General features: G+C 40.8%; 2 protein-coding genes across 5 annotated transcripts in view; one reads left to right on the top strand and one right to left on the bottom strand.

Annotated features, from left to right (window-relative positions):
- The window catches only part of LOC110525667 (serum response factor), a 76,689-nt gene extending 59,692 nt beyond the window's left edge, over positions 1-16,997 (top strand). The window contains exons 4-8 of one of the 4 annotated variants that reach the window (XM_021606023.3): positions 9,756-9,917; positions 11,866-11,967; positions 12,214-12,342; positions 12,824-12,900; positions 14,443-16,997. In XM_021606023.3, coding sequence (XP_021461698.1) covers positions 9,756-9,917; positions 11,866-11,967; positions 12,214-12,342; positions 12,824-12,900; positions 14,443-14,538 — 566 coding nt within the window. In that variant the 3' untranslated portion in view covers positions 14,539-16,997. Of the gene's footprint in view, positions 1-9,755; positions 9,918-11,865; positions 11,968-12,213; positions 12,385-12,823; positions 12,926-14,442 lie in introns of all 4 variants that reach the window. The other 3 variants (XM_021606030.3, XM_021606005.3, XM_021606016.3) reach the window with 3 other exon arrangements.
- Positions 16,998-17,051: 54 nt separating this feature from the next.
- Positions 17,052-21,863, bottom strand: part of fhip2a (FHF complex subunit HOOK interacting protein 2) — a 29,906-nt gene continuing 25,094 nt past the window's right edge. Inside the window, exon 17 of the mRNA XM_090235477.1 lies at positions 17,052-20,492. Coding sequence (XP_090091603.1) covers positions 20,381-20,492 — 112 coding nt within the window. The 3' untranslated portion in view covers positions 17,052-20,380. The remainder of the gene's footprint in view (positions 20,493-21,863) is intronic.

The following is a 21,863-nucleotide window of genomic DNA, read 5'->3' as shown; positions in this document are numbered from 1 at the left end:
GTCCTCCGAAACACAACCCAGCCAAGCAGAACTGCTTCTTGACACACTGCTCGCTTAACCCGGAAGCCTGCCGCAATGTGTCGGAGGAAACACCGTACACCTGGTGACTGTGTCAGCATGCATTGTACTCGGCCCGCCACAGGAGTCGCTAGTACACGATGGGAAAGAACATCCCTGCCGGCCAAACCCTCCTCTAACCCAGATGACGCTGGGCCAATTGTGCGCTGCCCCATGGGTCTCCCGGTCGCGACTGGCTGCGACAAAGCCTGGACTCGAACCAGGATCTCTGGTGGCGCAGCTAGCACTGCGTTGCAGTGCCTAACACAGAACCCAAACCGGCTGCGCGCATACATTTATTTTGTCCCCCCACACCAAACCCGATCACGACACACAGGTTAGAATATCAAAACAAACTTTGAACTAATTACAGTGGGGCAAAAAAGTATTTACTCAGCCAGCAATTGTGCAAGTTCTCCCACTTAAAATGATGAGGCCTGTAATTTTCATCATAGGTACACTTCAACTATGCCAGACAAAATGAGAAAAAAAATCCTGAAAATCACATTGTAGGATTTTTAATGAATTTATTTTCAAATTATGGTGGAAAATAAGTATTTGGTCAATAACAAAAGTTTATCTCAGTACTTTGTTATATAGAGGTCAAACGTTTTCTGTAAGTCTTTTCACACACTGTTGCTGGTATTTTGGCCCATTCCTCCATGCAGATCTCCTCTAGAGCAGTGATGTTTTGGGGCTGTTGCTGGGCAACACGGACTTTCAACTCCCTCCAAAGATCTTCTATGGGGTTGAGATCTGGAGACTGGCTAGGCCACTCCAGGACCTTGAAATGCTTCTTACGAAGCCACTCCTTTGTTGCCCGGGCGGTGTGTTTGGGATCATTGTCATGCTGAAAGACCCAGCCACGTTTCATCTTCAATGCCCTTGCTGATGGAAGGAGGTTTTCACTCAAAATTTCACGATACATGGCCCCATTCATTCTTTCCTTTACACAGATCAGTCGTCCTGGTCCCTTTTGCAGAAAAACAGCCCCAAAGCATGATGTTTCCACCCCCATGCGTCACAGTAGGTATGGTGTTCTTTGGATGCAACTCAGCATTCTTTCTCCTCCAAACACGACGAGTTGAGTTTTTACCACAATGTTATATTTTGGTTTCATCTGACCATATGACATTCTCCCAATCTTCTTCTGGATCATCCAAATGCTCTCTAGCAAACTTCAGACGGGCCTGAACTGCGCTTTTCTGGCTTAAGCTTAAGCTGGCTTAAGCTTTTCTGGCTTGCGCTTTTACTGGCTTAAGCAGGGGGACACGTCTGGCACTGCAGGATTTGAGTCCCTGGCGGCGTAGTGTGTTACTGATGGTAGGCTTTGTTACTTTGGTCCCAGCTCTCTGCAGGTCATTCACTAGGTCCCCCCGTGTGGTTCTGAGATTTTTGCTCACCGTTCTTGTGATCATTTTGACCCCACGGGGTGAGATCTTGAGTGGAGCCCCAGATCGAGGGAGATTATCAGTGGTCTTGTATGTCTTCCATTTCCTAATAATTGCTCCCAAAGTTGATTTCTTCAAACCAAGCTGCTTACCTACTGCAGATTCAGTCTTCCCAGCCTGGTGCAGGTCTACAATTTTGTTTCTGGTGTCCTTTGACAGCTCTTTGGTCTTGACCATAGTGGAGTTTGGAGTGTGACTGTTTGAGGTTGTTGAAAGGTGTCTTTTATACTGATAACAAGTTCAAACAGGTGCCATTAATACAGGTAACGAGTGGAGGACAGAGGAGCCTCTTAAAGAAGTTGTTACAGGTCTGTGAGAGCCAGAAATCTTGCTTGTTTGTAGGTGACCAAATACTTATTTTCTACCATAATTTGCAAATAAATTCATTAAAAATCCTACAATGTGATTTTCTGGATTTTTTTTCTCATTTTGTCTGTCATAGTTGAAGTGTACCTATGATATAAATTACAGGCCTCTCTCATCTTTTTAAGTGGGAGAACTTGCACAATTGGTGGCTGACTAAATAGTTTTTTGCCCCACTGTATATTAATTTGAGCACCGGTCGAAAAGCATTAAACATTTATGGTAATTTTGCTAGTTAGCTTGCACTTGCTAGCTAATTTGTCCTATTTAGCTAGCTTGATGTTGCTAGCTAATTTGTCCTGGGATATAAAAACTGAGTTGTTGTTTTACCTGGAATGCACAAGATCCTCTTCTCCGCCAATTAATCCACACATAAAACGGTCAACCAAATCGTTTCTAGTTATCTCTCTTCCTTCCAGGCCTTTTCTTCTCTTGACAACTTTCATAAATTAGGTGCATTACCGCCACTGACCTCGTTCGTCTTTCAGTCACCCACGTGGGTATAACCAATGAGGAGCCTGCGCGTGGGTACCTGCTTCTATAAACCAATGAGGAGATGGGAGAGGCAGGACTTGCAGCGCGATCTGCATCAGAAATAGAACTGATTTCTATTTTAGCCCTTGGCAACGCAGCAGTGTGGGTGCAATAATTTGATAACATAGATTTCTAAATCGCGCCCGCAACGCGAGCGGTGTGGTTAGCCTGTTAGACCACTGCACCACTTGGGAGGCCTTTCTAAATGTTTTTACTGTAATGTACTGCACTCTGCTGTGCTCTACTGCAGTGGTTCTCAAACTTCTCCTCGGGGACCCTAATCGTTAAATTTTTTTTCTGTACCTCTGAACTAGCTATTCAAGAGCTTGAGGATTTAGTACACCTTATTCAACTTGTCAACAATCACTGGAAAATCAATTACATGGAACTGCCTGGGGTCCCTATGGAGAGTTTTGAGAACCACTACTGAACTATGCTGTGCTGTCCAAACTTGTGCTGTCCAAACATGGATGTCTATGATTGGTTCAGATTTAAACATCCGTGGACGAGATTCCCTAAAAACAAGTTAGGAGAACATACGCAGCAGGTTAGAATTAACACTGCAGGTTAGGCGAATTGGGTTTAGCGAAAATGCTCTCTATTGATATTCACACCCTCCCCTCTTTAAAGTGAGAATCCATATGTTTTACATAAATGCAAATAGCCATGTCTATGAAGTAATAGCCAGGGCTCGTTTTCATGATAGTGATGGAACTTAAGGTTACGAGTGTTTTAACGATGCATCGTTTCTATCAAGGCCGCAAAAATCACATGCGTTTCCCAAAACATCACATAGGGAGAACCTTCAGTAAGTGCGTTGTTAGAGCATATGTCGATACTGATAAGATCAAAAGAAAGGCGGCACTGCTCTTGGATCAGCGTTCTCCATTCAAATGTTACCTTAACATTCAATTCTGACAATGAATCAGCTCCTAGAAATAAATTATCACCTTCAGAAAGTATTCATGCACCTCCACATTTTGTGTTACAGCCTGAATTCATAAATTGATTTAATTGATGTTGTTTCTCGCCCATCTACACACAATACCACACAATGACAAAGTTAAAACATGTTTTTAGAATTATTTTGCTAATTCATTGAAAATGAAATACAAAAATATCTCATTTACATAAGTATTCACACCCCCGAGTCAATACATTAGAATCACCTTTTGCAGCGATTACAGCTGTGAATCTGGTTAATTCTCTTAGCTTTGCACATCTGGTTTGTACAATATTTGCACATCATTATTTAAAACATTCTTCAAGCTCTGTCAAGTTAGTAGTTGATCATTGTTAGACAGCCATTGAAGTCTTGCCATAGATTTTAAATCTGATTTAACCAGGAACATTCAATGTCAAATTGGTAAGCAATTTGTGTATATTTGGCCATGTTTTAGGTTACTGTCCTGCTGAAAGGTGCATTTGTCTCCCAGTATCTGTTGGAAAACAGACTAAACCAGGTTTTCCTCTAGGATTTTGCCTGTGCGTAGCGCTATTCCATTTATTTTTATCCTGGAAAAACTCCCTAGTCCTTGCCAATGACAAGCATACTCATAACATGATGCAGCCGCCGCCATGCTTGAAAATATTAAGCGTGGTACTCAGTGACGTGTTGTATTGGATTTGCCCCCAACATAACGCTTTGTATTCAGGACAAAAAGTAAATTTCTTTGCCAAATCATTTGCAGTTTTACTTTAGTGCCTTATTGCATACAGGATGCATGTTTTGGAATATTTTTATCCTGTACAGGTTTCCTTCTTTTCACTCTGTCATTTAGGTTAGTATTGTGGAGTAACTACAGTTGTTGATCCATCCTCTGTTTTGTCACAGCCATTAAACTCTAACTGTATTAAAGGTGGAATATTCAGAAATCGCTTTGCCATTTCCTAGTTGCTAAAATTCTAATAGTGGCCTAACTTCAGTTTATGTGACAAAACAAGCAAGTATAGTGTAGAGAATCATTGTCCCATGTAAACCGCTGTGAAGTATATATATTTTTTGTCTTACAGGGGCAGTGTTGCATTTTGAGATGGGCTTGAACAAGCTAAATAGCCAATATGCAGAGGGTAGCATAATTTGTCTGATTCTCTGTAATAATGTTATGGGAATAATAATGCATTTTATTTTGGAAAGTGGTTTATTGCATCAAACAACATTTTCAGTCACCTCCTTGTCTGAAGGACAAGTAGATAAACAGGTAAATGTCAAGACCTGCGTGTTTTTTTTCTTCAAATGTCTCATGGAATGTAGGTATACATTTAACTCCACACATTGGCTGCTACTGTAGGCTGAATGATATAACTGATTTGTCCGTGTTAAAATGATATGGGATGCATTTTATCCATCGTTTTTTTTATGGTAGGCCACTCTAGTAGGCCTACATTATGATCAAATAGCCACAGTAGCCTACTTGGCCACTGTTAAAACTAACTTTAAAAATAATAATATTACCAACCCATCCTCTTCGGAGGACAAATCTTTGAAAAAATGAAGAGAAAACAACCTAAATAATATCATAAGACCAGTCCTTTTTTAATGTCCATTACATGCAAGACATATTTCATGTTGTCCTCATTATATCCTGTTGTATTCCTGACAAAAAAAAGGTAGAAGGAAAAAGGAACATAGATTCTAACGACTGCAAGTAAAAATATGTCTTAGGCATCACACTGCCCATAAAGGAATACCCAAGTTTAACTTACAATCGACTCTGACACAGCCATGGCACGATAGCCAAAAATACATGCTGTACTGACAATCCAGAGTGAGTAAACCTGTAAAACCAACTCTCTCTCAACCCACACACATTTTGTTTTTTTATTCCAGGGTCGTTGCTCTATCACCGTAGCATTAATAGCTTTTATAGAAATATATAATATACCTTTCTCTCACTTAGAGAAGTGCTTCCATAAGCCAGTTATTGTAATGTGCTACCGTTAAATGTAATCACTTTATCCCAGTGTTAACCAGCCCGCCACACACTAGAAACAACAACCCTGTTGACAATACCCAATCCATTTGCTGGTGTGTATCGGAACAATAATCATCATTTACATTTTTTACATTGAGATTTATTATTTTAAATGTAAAAGGGTAATAACACCAATTATTTTAGGAGCATATAGGCCTATTCCAATAAAGAACCTAGGCAGGTTTTTCATTATATAATCCTTTGTCCTAGCCCTATAATAAATCTATTCATATTTATTAAGTTTTATCTTAAAAGCGAATCGTTCCGATTCACATCGTCGAACAAGAGCCCCACTATAGAAAAGGGAAAGGAAATGGGGTCTACCTAGTCAGTTGTACAACTGAATGCATTCAACTGAAATGTGTCTGCCGCGTTTAACCCAACCCCTCTGAATCAGAGAGGTGCGGCGGGCTGCCATAATTGACATCCACGTCTTCAGAGCCCGGGGAACAGTGGGCTAACTGCCTTGCTCAGGTCAGAACGACAGGTTTTTACCTTGTCAGGTCGGGGATTCGATCCAGCAACTTTTCGGTTACTGGCCCAACGCTCTAACCACTATATATAACAGCTTTTAAGTCATAGTATACCCGACCTCTACAATTAGGCCATGTATCATATCAAACTAAAAAAACAACCTTGGTATTTCTAATGTATAATCTTCAAATTAAATAAATACAAATTCATAAAGAAAAAAGGTAATCCTTACCCATCTTCGCCTTCCCTTAAATCTAAACCTAATATTACGTCCATATAGTCCAAAATTCAATATTGCCTAAATAGAAAAAGGCTAAGTTCATCATACCCATTCTGCATTACCATAAATCCAACTTTATTTGAAGTCCATGTTTCCATACTGCATGAATAAACATAAATTAAGTTGTTAATGTAAAAATGTTTGGGGTAAAAAACAAATGAATCCATATTTGTACTGTGTAATGCAGTGCAAATATGTATCGGGACTACTTCAACAACAGGAGGTAGCTATATCACTCACAGCCACGTTGTAATCTTCCAAGTCCTTGAACATTTGGTTATTTACATATAATTTATCGACCACTAGACGAACATTCTGCTTCTCTGCTTGGAGCCTTTTGATATTGGGGTACAGGGCATGTCGTCTCCACTATTTCATGGGGAAATTGTTCATTAATAGAGAATGGGGTGTTCTTCAATTCCCTACCCTGTGTTGTAACAAGGCAATTTTCATTTTGTAGTGGGTTAGCATAGCTACGATCGGACGAGACCTTCCCTCTGCTCTGCCACCGAAACGATGTGCCCTTTTGAAAATCAATGGTTTCCACCTGTTCGTCCATCATTTTGAGATTACGTTTCATGAACACCATGACTTTTTCCTCCGTTGACTGATAGTTTTTGTTTTCATCCTCCTTTATTCCCATTATAACAATATCATTTTCCATACTTCTGCTCTTTAGATCAAGTAATTTGGCTTTCATTGTTTTATTTTCATACCGTAGCCTCTCTGTAGAGTCCACGGTAGTTTTCAATATCTTATTATCCGCTCATATTTCTTCCATTTTATTACTGTAACCCATTCCTGTTTTTAAGACCTCAACCTCCCCCAGTAGCACAGGTAATATATCCAGTTTTATAACTGCTCGCTCATACTTGTAAGCAATGCTATCTTCTGGAGGCAGAGTTATAAAAACGTCCCCTTCCGATGTTAAAGTTGGAATTTTAGACGGCGGCTTCCCTTCAGTTTCGCTCGCAGAACTCGAGGAAGGGTCTTCTCTTGTTCACTTCGATGTATCCATTTCTTTTTTCGAGCATATCAAAATGCTGCTCAATAAATAGTTCCAGATTCTCTATATTATCCAGAATGCTTTTTTCATAGTTATCAGCTAATCCTCAATTTTTGTGATTAAAACTTCTTAGGGCTGAGATCCCGTTAACGGGATCGATATGACAACAGCCAGTGAAAGTGCAGGCGCCAAATTCAAACAACAGAAATCTCATAATTAAAATTACTCAAACATGCAAGTATCTTATACCATTTTAAAGGTAATCTTGTTGTTAATCCCACCACAGTGTCCGATTTCAAATAGGCTTTACAGCGAAAGCACCACAAACGATTATGTTAGGTCAGAGCCAAGTCACAGAAAAACAGCCATTTATCCAGCCAAAGAGTGGAGTCACAAAAATCAGAAATAGAGAGAGAATTAATAACTAACCTTTGATCTTCATCAAATGACACTCATAGGACTTCATGTTACACAATGCATGTATGTTTTGTTCGGTAAAGTTTATATTTATATCAAAAAATCTCATTATACATTGGTGCTTTAGGTTCAGTAGTTTCAAAAACAACCGGTAATTTTGCAGAGAACCACATCAATTTCCATAAATAAAGTGTTACACATGGAATTTTAGATCCACTTCTCCTTCATGCAACTGCTGTGTCAGATTTCAAAAAAGCTTTACGGCAAAAGCAAACTATGCAATAATCTGAGTACGGCGCTCAGAGCCCAACAAGCCAAAAAGATATCCGCCATATTGTGCAGTCAACAGAAGTCAGAAATAACATTATAAATATTCACTTACCTTTGATGATCTTCATCAGAATGCACTCCCAGGAATCCCAGTTCCACAATAAATGTTTGATTTGTTCGATAATGTCCATCATTTATGTCCAAATAGCTACTTTTGTTAGTGCGTTTTGTAAACAAATTCAAAGTCACGAAGCGCGTTCACTAGGAGCAGAAGAAATTTAAAAAAGTTCCGTTACAGTCCGTAGAAACATGTCAAACGATATATAGAATCAATCTTTAGGATGTTTTTAACATAAATCTTTAATAATGTTCAAACCGGAGAATTCCTTCGTCTTCAGAAAAGAAATGGAAAGGGAGCTACCTCTCATGTGAATGCGCGTGACCAGCTCGTGGCTGCTGGCAGACCTCTGACTCATTCCCCTCTATCATTCAGCCCCCCTTCAAAGGGGAAGCCTCAAACAAGTTTCTAAAGACGGTTGACATCTAGTGGAAGCCTTAGGAAGTGCAACATGACAAATATCTCACTGTATCTTCAATAGGGGCTGAGTTGAAAATCGACCAACCTCAGATTTCTCACTTCCTGGTTGGATTTTTTCTCAGGTTTTTCACCTGCCATATGAGTTCTGTTATACTCACAGACATCATTCAAACAGGTTTAGAAACTTCAATGTTTTCTATCCAAATATACTAATAATATGCATATATTAGTAACTGGGACTGAGGAACAGGCTGTTTACTCTGGGCACCTTATTCATCCAAGCTAATCAATACAACGCTGGCGTGGGTACATGGCGTGGGTACAGCCTCAGTGTTCACAGTAAACACGAGCTGGAAGTTGCACAGAATTTTCACAACATTCAAGTTTGCGCTTAGCAGACCTGTTTGGTTCTAGGGTATTTGAAAATAGTTTAAAATAGTATTTATAGGAAATTATTGAAATACTTCAAAATGTATTTGCTGATTTGGTTATTATTTAAAAATATATATATAATTTGAAAAAAAATATACAAATACTTGATTAAGCATGTATTTGAACCCAGATTTGGTCCGTCAACATGATTTCAATTTTAATAATCTTGCCACGACGTCGAGGTGGTTTGTGGCAGTAGCGTGACTTGCGTTTCCACTTAAACAGCTGTTTATATTTTGCCGCGTTTCACATCTCCAGGAAGCCCTTTCAGCTTGGTTATATTTGACATGTATTACAAAGCCCCAGTATCCACGAAGGGAACATCTACATCCAATGGGCTCATGCCTTTGATTTTCATTCTAGGAGAGGAATAATTAGGAGGTCCAACACAATGGCCATCCCCGAGTCGGCTGCCGATCTCTGCCTATAATTGGTCATGAATATTCAGTGAAGATTAGGCAGTTCAATTGTGAAATTATAATTTATTTTTAATTAATGGAGCCCCTGCTCAAACAGAGCCAGATGTGCCCCTTGTAATAGGATTTGCTATATTGATATTAAAAGAGATCAAATTAGTACAGGAGGTCCAGGTCTACTAGTAAAAATTACCATCAATTTAAGACATGAAATGGTAGCTGCTGTTACAGCCATGTAATACTGGGAAATAACCACCTTAAAGCTTAAGAAGTCTTAGTTTGATTTAAATAAAGGTAAAAAAAAATGTTAAAAAATGGTTCATGTAGTGGTGCAATCACAGACATTCTAAAGTATTGTTGTTGCCCTTGTTGTGATGTCTGCTTGTAGTGATAGTGTGGCTAACCGACTGAGTAGCGCAGAGATGTTGTTCTGGGTCCCGACGTAGCAGATCTTTGTCTCCGGCTTCCTTTCTCTCCCATTATGACAGCAGGCTGAATCTCTCTCACTCTCTCACTCACTCATCTTTTTTTCCCTCCTGCAGCAGGCACTTCTCTCCCTCCCGGCACCCCCACCATTCCGCTCAGCCAGCTGCACCAGCACACCCTGGCCATCCCTGGACAGCGGGGCCAGAAGCTCACCGCATCACAACTGACACAGCAGGGCCAGCAGGCCGTCTTCCGATTCCCCGCTGCAGTCTCCCTAGGTCAGTCTGTCGAGAGAGACTAGTCTGTGTCTGTTGAGAGACTAGTTTGTCTGTAGGTCGACAGAGACAAGTTTTCCCCTTCTTCTATTAATGGGTAAGCGGGCATCCCGGAGCTCTGTAAGGGAAGTCCCTGCCCCCAGTTGTTTTTTGAGATTCGCAGGATGATAAGGTTGGTGTCTTGTGGGCTTTATAAAACACATTGGGGGGGGGGGGGTTGGGTATAGGCCTTGCTACATATTTCCATAAAGAACTGGTATTCATGTTTTATTGGTGTGGATGTAGTTAGTTATGGTCTGATTTGTGCTCTGGAAAAAAGTTGGGAGGCTTGTCTGTCTGTCTGGCTGCAGAGGGGGGTGTACAGTTGTGGCCAAAAGTTTTGAGAATGACACAAATATTAATTTCCACAACGTTTGCTGCTTCAGTGTCTATAGATTTTTTTTGTCTGATGTTACTATGGAATACTGAAGTATAATTACAAGCCTTTCGTAAATGTCAAAGGCTTTTATTGACAATTACAGGAAGTTGATGCAAAGAGTCAATATTTGCAGTGTTAACCCTTCTTTTTCAAGACCTCTGCAATCCGCCCTGGCATGCTGTCAGTTATCTTCTGGGCCACTGATGGCAGCCCATTCTTGCATAATCAATGCTTGGAGTTTGTCAGAATTTGTGGGTTTTTGTTTGTCCACCCGCCTTTTGAGGATTGACCACAAGTTCTCAATGGGATTAAGGTCTGGGGAGTTTCCTGGCCATGGACCCAAAATATTGATGTTTTGTTCCCCGAGCCACTTAGTTATCACTTTTGCCTTATGGCAAAGTGCTCCATCATGCTGGAAAAGGCATTGTTCGTCATCAAACTGTTCCTGGATGGATGGGAAAAGTTGCTCTCGGAGGATGTGTTGGTACCATTCTTTATTCCATTCTGTATTCTTAGGCAAAATTGTGAGTGAGCCCACTCCCTTGGCTGAGAAGCAACCCCACACATGAATGGTCTCAGGATGCTTTACTGTTGGCATGACACAGGACTGATGGTAGCGCTCACCTTGTCTTCTCCGGACAAGCTTTTTTCCGGATGCCCCAAACATTCGGAAAGGGGATTCATCAGAGAAAATGACTTTATCCCAGTCCTCAGCAGTCCAATCCCTGTACATTTTGCAGAATACCAGTCTGTCCCTGATGTTTTTCCTGGAGAGAAGTATCTTCTTTGCTGCCCTTCTTGACACCAGGCCATCCTCCAAAAGTCTTCGCCTCACTGTGCGTGCAGATGCACTCACACCTGCCTGCTGCCATTCCTGAGCAAGCTCTGTACTGGTGGTGCCCCGATCCCGCAGCTGAATCAACTTTAGGAGACGGTCCTTCTTCACAACAATTGACCCGCTCTCCTTGAAGTTCTTGATGGTCCGATAAATGGTTGATTTAGGTGCAATCTTACTGGCAGCAATATCCTTGCCTGTGAAGCCCTTTTTGTGCAAAGCAATGATGATGGCACGTCTTTCCTTGCAGGTAACCATGGTTGACAGAGGAAGAGCAATGATTCCAAGCACCACCCTCCTTTTGAAGCTTCCAGTCTGTAATTCAAACTCAATCAGCATGACAGAGTGATCTCCAGCCTTGTCCTCGTCAACACTCACACCTGTGTTAACGACATGTCAGCTGATGTCAGCTGGTCCTTTTGTGGCAGGGCTGAAATGCAGTGGAAATGTTTTAGGGGATTCAGTTCATTTGCAATTTATATTTGTGTCATTCTCAAAACTTTTGGCCACAACTGTACAAGGAATAACAGGCATGAGGCAGGCATGAACTTTAGTTGACTGTACATAGGTGTATGAAACCATGTCCAAAACTGTATGGGGCAAACTAATATTCCTACCATTTCTAAGAGTTCCGACAGAATATTAGAATAGTGTACAGGTGAGTGATCAGCTGTTTTGTGTTGCCTGTTCCCCTCCAGGGGGAGGGATGACCCAGCAGCTGCAGGCCATCCAGGTGCACCCCACCACACACACCAACAGCAGCAGCTCGGAGATCTCCCAGACCTCGACTGTCTCCACTGGTAACTCTCCTCTGTCTAGCACAGGGCTGTACAACCCTGGTTATGTGTGATAAGTTAGACTCTGGATAGAGCTTATCTCTCTTGAGTGAGCGGAAGGTTGTACTCTACCATACTGTTATGAGGGGTCAACTTCAGTTGAACAGAATTGAATTTTCCCTCAGTGATACAGTGCCATCTGGTGGGCAATGTCTCTTCTAAACTTCTTACTTTGTCTTATACACTAATATCTTTTCCCCACTCCCCCAGCGACCATTGTCACATCGTCTGTGCCCACATCCATGGCGGGGCACATGATGTACACCAGCCCCCACACAGTGATGTACGCGTCCAGCCCCTCGGCCATGCAGGTGTCCCACGGACAGGGCCAGGACACAGGTGAGACCACGCTTGACTACAGTAGGCTACGCTGGGACACAGGTGAGGCTACACTGGCTGTGGGTTGATGGGGGAGGTTGATTGATATATGATTCAGACCTCAGTTCAATTAGTATTTTTTTCTTTCATTTTTTTTTTTTAGCTGGGTGTGTTGAGTTTAACCTATGAAATGCTCCAAAAGGTGCAACCTATCCTATCTGGCATTCCAGGCAGGCTTAATCAAATGCTCAAAGGATGAAAACGCATACTGTTTTAACCCAGATCTGGTATGAATATAGCTATATAGTCGGGAGGTTGACTGACAGGCTAGTGTGTTTGACCCCGACCCAAAGTGAGGTGGTATAGCCTATACAGCATGCACATAGTCTCTGTATATATTCAGTGGTACAATGTTAGTCTCTGTATATATTCAGTGGTAAAATGTTAGTTTAGATAAGAGGGCTGTGTTCATGTTTGTATGTGTCCGTCTCTCTCTGGCTAGGTGCTGTCCCTCAGGTATTCCTTACGGCACCCTCGGGCACCATGCAGATCCCTGTTTCTGCAGTGCAGCTACACCCAGTACGGCAAGACCTACATTTTACAAGTGAAACTCTCATATTCTCTCTGCAACCAGCATGCCACTGACATGCACTAATGCATCCGGACAGAGCACTGTTTATCACTGTGGAGGGGAGGGTTTGGCCTGACTCCTGTACTGTTACTGTATGTGGACTCCTATGACATTTGGGGCTCCAGAGTGGTGCAGTGGTCTAAGACACTGCATCTCAGTGCTGGAGATGTCACAGACCCTGGTTCAATCCCGGGCTGTATCACAACAGGCTGTGATCGGGAGTCCCATAGGGCGGCGCACAGTTGGCCCAGTGTCGTCAGGGTTAGGGGAGGGTTTGGCCTGGGGTAGACTGTCATTGTAAAATAAGAACTTGGCCAACACTGGGCCAACTGCGCCGCGACTTGACAACCGTTAAATAAAAATGAAAATCATGTTTGGACAACACTGCACGGAACATTATTGAAAGCCATATGTTCTTTGGAAGACTTTTTTATTTGTATTGAGGAAGTCATTCAAAGTCACGCAGGATTGAGATTTCAATAGATTGGCTTTTTTATAGAGGTGAATGTGAGTGAATGACTAAAGTTTAGGAACAGAATATAATCCATTGTGTTTCACAGAGCCTTAGTTGGAGTACAATAGCTACCGTACACTATAACAACACAAATGACCAAACTCATGCAAAGTGATGCTTTTAGAAAGAGCTTTCTTATCAAAAATAGAGGATTTTAGTTAATCAATTTAATGTCAATAATTGTGTGCTTAGGCAGCAGGGTTGGGGTCAATTCAGGAAGTACACACAAATTAAAATTATCTTCAATGCTTTTCAATTAGGAGCATTTTGAATTTGAATTTGGTTTACTTCCTGAATTACCTAGAATTGAAATGGAATTGACCCCAACCATGTTAGGCAGGTGTATTGTCTGGCAATAGGCTACTCAACAGTGCAAATTAAGGCATGCAAAGTGGAACCAAAGATTTTTTATAATTAACCCAAAATAGACCACAGCCTGTCGTTTCCAATGGGAGCAAATTAATCATAGTGGGCAGAACAAGCAAGGAGGTGGGCAGAGCCAAGCATGAGCTAGTGAGATCCTATTGCCTCGTTCTGGCATGTATTTGTATATTTCCGTTGGGCAACGCCTACTCTGTCAAGTGCACGTGTGCAATAACTCAATTCGCCCTTGCACTCCTAAACAATGACATTTAAAAGCAACTTTGGCAAAGTGTAAAGTCTACAAAACTGTTTTAGGAACAGAACTGTATTGATATCAACCGTTTCATCGATGAGAAAATTCGTAGAATGTCGGGCAAAATCCATCTTCTCCCCCTGGCGGCCACTGGGATTCCTCTCATCACCATATTTGGTGCTGAGTGGAAATGTAAACTGAATGGTTCAGATTTATACATCTAGCTCATTGTTCTATCTGTGGTGGACCCATGCTGAGCATAGAGTTATGTTCTCTCTTCTTTCTCAATGTCACTTTAATTTTCTTTGACTTTGATTGGTCTTCAGTGGCACATGCTGATGTTGATGTGCTGTGTTGCAGATGGTGATTGGTCAGCAGTTGAGCAGCAGCAGCAGTAACCTGACAGAGCTGCAGGTGGTCAGCCTGGACACCACCCAGAACACTAAGAACGACTGACAGACACACTGAGGCCCAGACATCTCTATTTATTGATGCCTTCCATCAGCATTTCATTTTACAGCTCTGTGGGTTGCATTTACATTACAATTATGTATGTATGCACACGCATGGAAGGGTATGTGTGTCGCTAAGCTTTGTATGTGAGTAGATGTTTGAAAATACGTATGTATTCATTCACTAAAGCATAGAAAGGAATTGAGATATTCACTAAATCCTCCTTTTGGAATACCTTGTCTATAGTATTATTTTTTTGGGGGGGGGTGGGGGTCTGTAATTATTTGTCAAGTGCACATGATGCAGGTGCTGCAGCTCCACACGTCAGCCAAAGAGACATTTTTGTGTGTGTGTGTGTGCGCGTAAACGTGGGATTTATAAATGGGAAGGGTATGGTGGCTTTGGGGTTAAAGACATTTGTAAATGTACATAATTATTTTTTAATTGAATCAAATTGTATTTTTTGCCTGTTTGTGCGATGGCATATAGTTGTTTTGTATATGCAAGTAATTTGCATATAGAATAAATTAATTATTTATACACTATGTACACCTGCTCTTTCATGACATACACTGACCAGGTGAAAGCTATGATCCCTTATTGATGTCACTTGTTAAATCCACTCCAATCAGTGTAGATGAAGGTGAGGAGACATGTTAAAGAAGGATTTTAAGCCTTGAGACAATTGAGACATGGATTGTGTATGTGTGCCATTGAGGGTGAATGGGCAAGACTAAAGATTTAAGTGCCTTTGAACGGGCTATGGTAGTAGGTGGCAGGCGCACCAGTTTGTGTTAAGAACTGCTGGGTTTTTCACGCGCAACAGTTTTGCGTGTGTTTCAATAATAGTCCACCACCCAAAGGACATCCAGCCAACTTGACCCAACTGTGGGAAGCATTGGAGTCAACAAGGGCCAACTTCCCTGTGGAACGCTTCCATGTAGAGTCCATGACCTGAAAAATTGAGGCTGTTCTGAGGGCTATTTCTTATAGTTGGCGAACTAGATAATGTATTCTGAAGCGTAAAATATATTCTGGTAAAAATGTATAATTGAATTATTTAAATTGAGTTAGCTGGATAAGCGGATCCTGCGTTGTGAAATATAAGCCAGCTTGTGCCAAACTGACTGACAAGGGTGACATCTTTCTAGAATGAATCACAATGACCTCTTCACACCTTGCCAGTCACAGTGCTGAAGGACTGCGTCTACTGGTGCCTGTATGGCCATGTAGGTTACTGAAAGTTATTTTCGCTAGTCTGGGCAGTTGGTAGCAGGGCACTAGCAAGCTGTGTCGGTTAAGAATAATGCCAGGGTAAAACACTGAACTTAATGGTTTTCTGCTATTCTCATTTAGCTGAAATAAAAAGGGTATTTTCTCTAGGTGTCAGTACTGTATGAAGGGTTTGTTAGTCTCCTTATAACCATACCTGGATTCATGTATTATATATGCTTAATTATGCTAGGTGGGTGGGGTTTGCACTTTTGAGACTTTTATATTGGTTCCATCACAACAGGCAGGCTCAATCAAGCACAACTTATGTATATGAACCCAGGTCTGCTTATAACATGGTTGAGCAATCAACCAATAAATCTATACAATGTCTGAACCATTTAAACATGCTATGTTTTCTTAGGAATTTACATGTAACTTTGTTCATGAAGAATAGTGGTTTTAAAGGGTACTTCAAAAAGTTAGTTAACCCAGTTAATCCACTACAAGTTTTAAAGGAAGCCTTATATAACTTCATAGTATTTATTTGGAGAAATAATGGTATTTTACCCAGTTAGGACCCACTTTACCAAGGTGGATTGGGGATAGTGAGAGCACCATTTTCTCTCTACCAACAGGGCCTCTTTTTCATAGTTGTGGGTTTACGTTCTCATGAAGGGAATTGAAATGCCTGTTTATTCTGCAAACCATCACGCAAGAGCCTTGGACCTTAGCTTTTACTGTACATTAAACTCATGTATTTCTCCCATCCCAGGAAATTGTTTCTCCAGTCAGTGGAATATTTTTGTGTATATATGGACAGAGCTGACAATGTATTGAGCAAGTTCATGCAATGCTTTTTTTTCCTTTGAATTTGCAATCAAAGGCCAAGATTCAAGCCGATCATGTTTGTAGACATTGCGTCTTTTAAAGGCAATGTTGCGGAGATCACGTTCAGATTTCGACCGCTCAATTGGAAATTCTTTAATGTCAAGCGCGCTATATTGAGGTTTTGGATGGAATCCCAGCCAAAGTCTTGTGGGTTAGAAGCTGACACTTGTTATCTCAGATTCTTCTAATGGATCTCAAAAAAAAAAAACTTTTAAAAAAGGAGATTATGAATAAATGGAAGTGCAGTCATGGTAAAAATATTAAATGGTTATTTTGTGCAGTTTTGTTTTCGTACTTTTGAATCTAAACGTCACCATATGTACAAAACTTTTGTAATAAAAACTAATTAAACCTTCCAATGCATTTTGTCCATAATCCAATTTGTTAAATTTGATTCAACAATAACAACTTGATGAATAAAGCTGTATTTTTATTGGGGACGGAAGATGTTAAACAAAGCCATAATGTCCTGTATGATTTCTCACACACACCGAAAAGTAGCACGCATAAACCAGAAATGGCAGATGAGAATGAAAACGTGATGCCCCTGAGTGTATGAGAGAAACTGCAGAAAAGAACCCACCCTGTCGGCGATAGTTACTTTCGAGACACTGATCATGAGCATCAAGAGGCGTGATGAGGAATGAGCATGCAACTTAATATTACATTTAAATACCATTGCACTAATCACAGAATAAATCATACTGGTCAAGAAAAAGTCCAAAAAGGTAACCCATTTCACACCCAGTTTTAGGTTAACAATTAAATGCAGCAAACATGTTTTACCAAAGATATACAGTGATTGGTCTAAGCGGATACAGAACAGGAAAATAAACTAAGTTGGCATCAGATTTTTGAATACTAGACTCTTGCACCCAGACAAGGAAATACAGTATGCCTTTCACAAATAGAGCATCCAATGTGTGACAAACAAACCCAAGCCAAGCAGTGAAACCATTAATGTCACAATGTGAAGTAAGGCATCATTGTATTTCCTTGTCAGTGTCTTCAGAAGAGGAGCAAAGTGCTGACTGCTAAGAAATCATCATGGATGGGAAGGGAGCCTGGTCACAGATCTGTTTGTGCAGTCTTCCCAACTCCTATGGTCATTAGTGTGACAATGGCCATAGGAGTTGGTCCAAAAGGCACAAACAGATTTGGTCCTAGGCTAGGAGAGAGATGCTGCTTTCATAATTACAATAAATGATATGCATGCATTTACACCTGGCAAATATTACTATTGTACACGTATAGCCTATATACACAGGTACAGAAAGGTTGATCACAAAATGTGCATGATTAAGAATAAAAAAATGTTTTTCATCCATTAAAGTAGACAAGTCACTCCTGAAAGGTGCATCCTAATATTTTTTGGGGAGTTCATGATACAAAAAAAAAAAAAAAAAAAACTAAAAAAGCTTTTTAGTATTGGTATATGTACAACATATGAACAAGAATGAAGACGATGTGCAAATCTGATTTCATGCAAACGTTTGCATAATTAGGCCAGAGGGGTATACTACAATGCAGGACAACCAAGGTAGACAGCTAACTTTAATCAAAATGAAATAACGTATTATCTGGTTCATTTATAAAGCTAAAACGGTCAAATGGGTTGTTCGTGGAATCAATCAGGTGTCCATATCTTCCTAGAGATTTATCCAGATAACATTCAAACAAGTTAGCTGGCTAACAAGTTGATCCTATTTTGTGACATACTCCCCCAGGTGCTGTATAGGGAAGCCAACTTGCTCTGTCAACTTAGCAGGAACAACAGCTCTAGCCACTAAGTTCAGTGTCCCGGCTAATGTGGAGTATTTCAAACTCCTGACCTCATGGAGATTAATCCAGCCTGCAAGCAGCAAGCATTCACACAGACACACACCGACACACTCATCCCCTATAACACAACCACACACACACTGGGCACCATCCATGTACAAACCCAAAGCGTTCAGGCAAGCAACACATCCCCAGCACCGGTTTTGTCGTGTAGTTCCCTAATTCAGACCGATTAAAATAATGAAGTGTCCTTTCCTCTGCGTCATCAAAGATCATGCTGGAAAACAATACTATTGGTAAATGAAATACCTCTTATGGAAACACTGTGTATCCAATTGCATTTATAAAATGATAGCTTACGAAGGAACATATCAAATTCATGTACTGTGTTCCCATACATTTACATGTAGGCCTACATGCCACAATGTAAGCTAACCAAGACAGAATTATTTATGTAATAGGACCACTTTGAGGACCTCCCAACCCCAAAATTAAGATGACCTCCTATAAATAAACAAGTAATGAATAACATGTAAGATCGCTGAAAGATGGCCATGCCACTACACTAGTACAGATTAAAAGACAACATAAGTGTACAATGTAGCAGAGAACATTTTGAAACTGCAATAATGATTACTGTATTAAACGATAACATTGTCACAGAGGCAAAAGAAGAAGAAATGCGGCGTCACTTTCCTCAAAAGCCGACGAAGGTCCAAAAAGAAAGCAAAGATTCTGATATATGTAATGAGTGCAAATGTACATAGAAGTCCATGTCCAAATCCAGTTTGTTTTTCAGGATCCACATTCTACACAATGTGATGTCACATTACTCTATAATGTTATCCCATTGCTAGTGAGGTTGACGGTGCAAACAATGAGAAATACACAACCATTGACATGGTTAGGTAGGTAGCCTGAGCAATGTTAACACGAACATCTCCACGGTGAAGTTTACTAGTCAGGGACAATTCAAAACTTGACACATTTTCTGCAAATTAAGTTGCATTGAGAGTTCCTTGTCTACCTTGTCTATTAAATTGGTTAAAAATGGTTCTTTCTTTCTTTAAAAATGCATATCTGACAGTTAAAAAGGCAACCTGAAAGAAACTGTGAAAATAAATACAGGGACTTTCCACTTCTGCCACACCGTGACTAGTATCTTATTATCTCAGACACTACAGTGAACTTCTCCATACATTTTTTGTTTGTTAAATAAGAACATTTTACATTGTATTGTATGTACTTTTCTTTTTAACGAATCGGGTGAATTACCTGATTTTGGTAAGCAATATGAGTGCTAATTAGAGGGGCTATCTTGTCCACAGATTTTTTGTGATTTGACATTAATAATCTGACAGAAGAAGAATATATTAGAGATGTGGGCTAAAGATAAAATGTTTCACTAGGAAACAAACCTCCTGAAAGAGTGACTGAAAAGGCGTAATAATCCAACACTAAGGCATTGACGCTTACAAACAGCAGAGTATGAAAAAAAATTAAATTACTACACACATACAGAAAACACATTTCTCTCCCTATGACACACATAGTGAAGGGGTGATCATATTTGTTTAGGTTGGCGAGAAAGACAGAAAGGCGAGAGAGAGAGAGAGAGAGAGAGAGCACGCAGGGACTCTGCAGGCCTTGCCCAGCTCAAACCATCTTGAGAATGTCCCCTCTCCTACCGCATCCATCCACACATCCTCTTCCTCACCCTGAAAGCCTCTAGCCCCAGATTGCCAGCCTTACTGTTGTTCTGGTTAGGGCATGGGGCAAAATGCTTTATCTGTAGTCCCAAGACATTTGATGAAACATATCCTGCTTACAGTATGTCTTTGGGGCACAATCGATTTTAGGGATGACCAGTGGAAAGTAACCAGTCGTTTGTTGATCCTGTCCTCTCCCTGCCCGCACTCCCCTCCCCCCACCCCAGTCCTGGCCTGTCTGGCCGGTTGGATTAGGGGGAGGTGGAGGCAGACGCGTGGAACTTGACAAAGGCAATGGCAGCCAGCTCCTTGCAGAACTCCTCCAGTACAATCACCCCCTCCAGCAGGGTCATGTGGTCGATGCTACATGGGAAAGACCAGGCAGGCACAGTGTCAAATTTCAACACATCCCCTTCAATCAAATACTTTGGTCTACCTGAACTAGGCCTAAAATGTGTTTATGTGGCCAATGCTACACAGAAAAGGGGAAGGGACAGGGGTTGGTTGAGGGTTGGGGAATGCTGTCAACATGGCCACTCCTCTTTAAATGTGTCACTTATTGTGTCAAGCCACACCCCGCCACACAAAAAAATGGAGCAAAAGTAATAAAGTTTTGGGGAAACATTCCATACAAACCATTTCGTACCATGATTACGGATAATCCTGGACGAATCGTGAATAAATAATAATGATTATTTGCGATTCATTCAGGATTATCCATAATCATGGAGGAATCCACATTAATGTAGAAGTGTTAAGAAATCATATATTATCATTTACAAGAAGGACTCCAAAATGACAAATTTCATGATTTACCATTCATTTCCATTGGGCAACAAATGATCTGAAACCAGTGGAGGCTGCTAAAGGGGAGGACGGCTCAAAATAATGGCTGGAACGGAGCGAATGGAATGCCATCAAACACGTGGAAAACATGTGGTTGATGTATTTGATACCCTTCCACTCATGCCATTACCACAAGCTCGTTCTCCCCGATTAAGGTGCCACCAACCTCCTGCGTCTGAAACACAACCAAAACTAACTGCAAATACATCCAACAAGTTTGTAGAGTCACACCCTTGATGTAGTCACTGCATGCTAGGAATATGAGACCAAATACTAAACTTTGGACTATTTTCATTTTAAGAATCTTTAGGGCTTTCAAAACATTTGGAACGGTGCCTTTGAGAGAAAATAAAGTATTACTTGTTAAAGAACATACAGTGGGGCAAAAAAGTATTTAGTCAGCCACCAATTGTGCAAGTTCTCCCACTTAAAAATATGAGAGAGGCCTGTAATTTTCATCATAGGTACACTTCAACTATGACAGACAAAATGAGAAAAAAAAAATCAAGAAAATCACATTGTAGGATTTTTAATGAATTTATTTTCAAATAATGGTGGAAAATAAGTATTTGGTCAATAACAAAAGTTTATTTCAATACTTTGTTGTATACCCTTTGTTGGCAATGACAGAGGTCAAATGTTTTCTTTAAGTCTTCACAAGGTTCACACACACTGTTGCTGGTATTTTGGCCCATTCCTCCATGCAGATCTCCTCTAGAGCAGTGATGTTTTGGGGCTGTTGCTGGGCAAATCAACTCCCTCCAAAGATTTTCTATGGGGTTGAGATCTGGAGACTGGCTAGGCCACTCCAGGACCTTGAAATGCTTGTTACGAAGCCACTCCTTCATTGCCCGGGCGGTGTGTTTGGGATCATTGTCATGCTGAAAG

This window comes from Oncorhynchus mykiss, chromosome 1, assembly GCF_057628025.1.
Source record: "Oncorhynchus mykiss isolate SJ-2025 chromosome 1, ASM5762802v1, whole genome shotgun sequence".
Classification (NCBI taxonomy): Eukaryota; Metazoa; Chordata; class Actinopteri; order Salmoniformes; family Salmonidae; genus Oncorhynchus; species Oncorhynchus mykiss.
The sequence above is the reverse complement of the archived record's forward strand: the minus strand, read 5'-3'. Positions and strand labels throughout refer to the sequence as shown.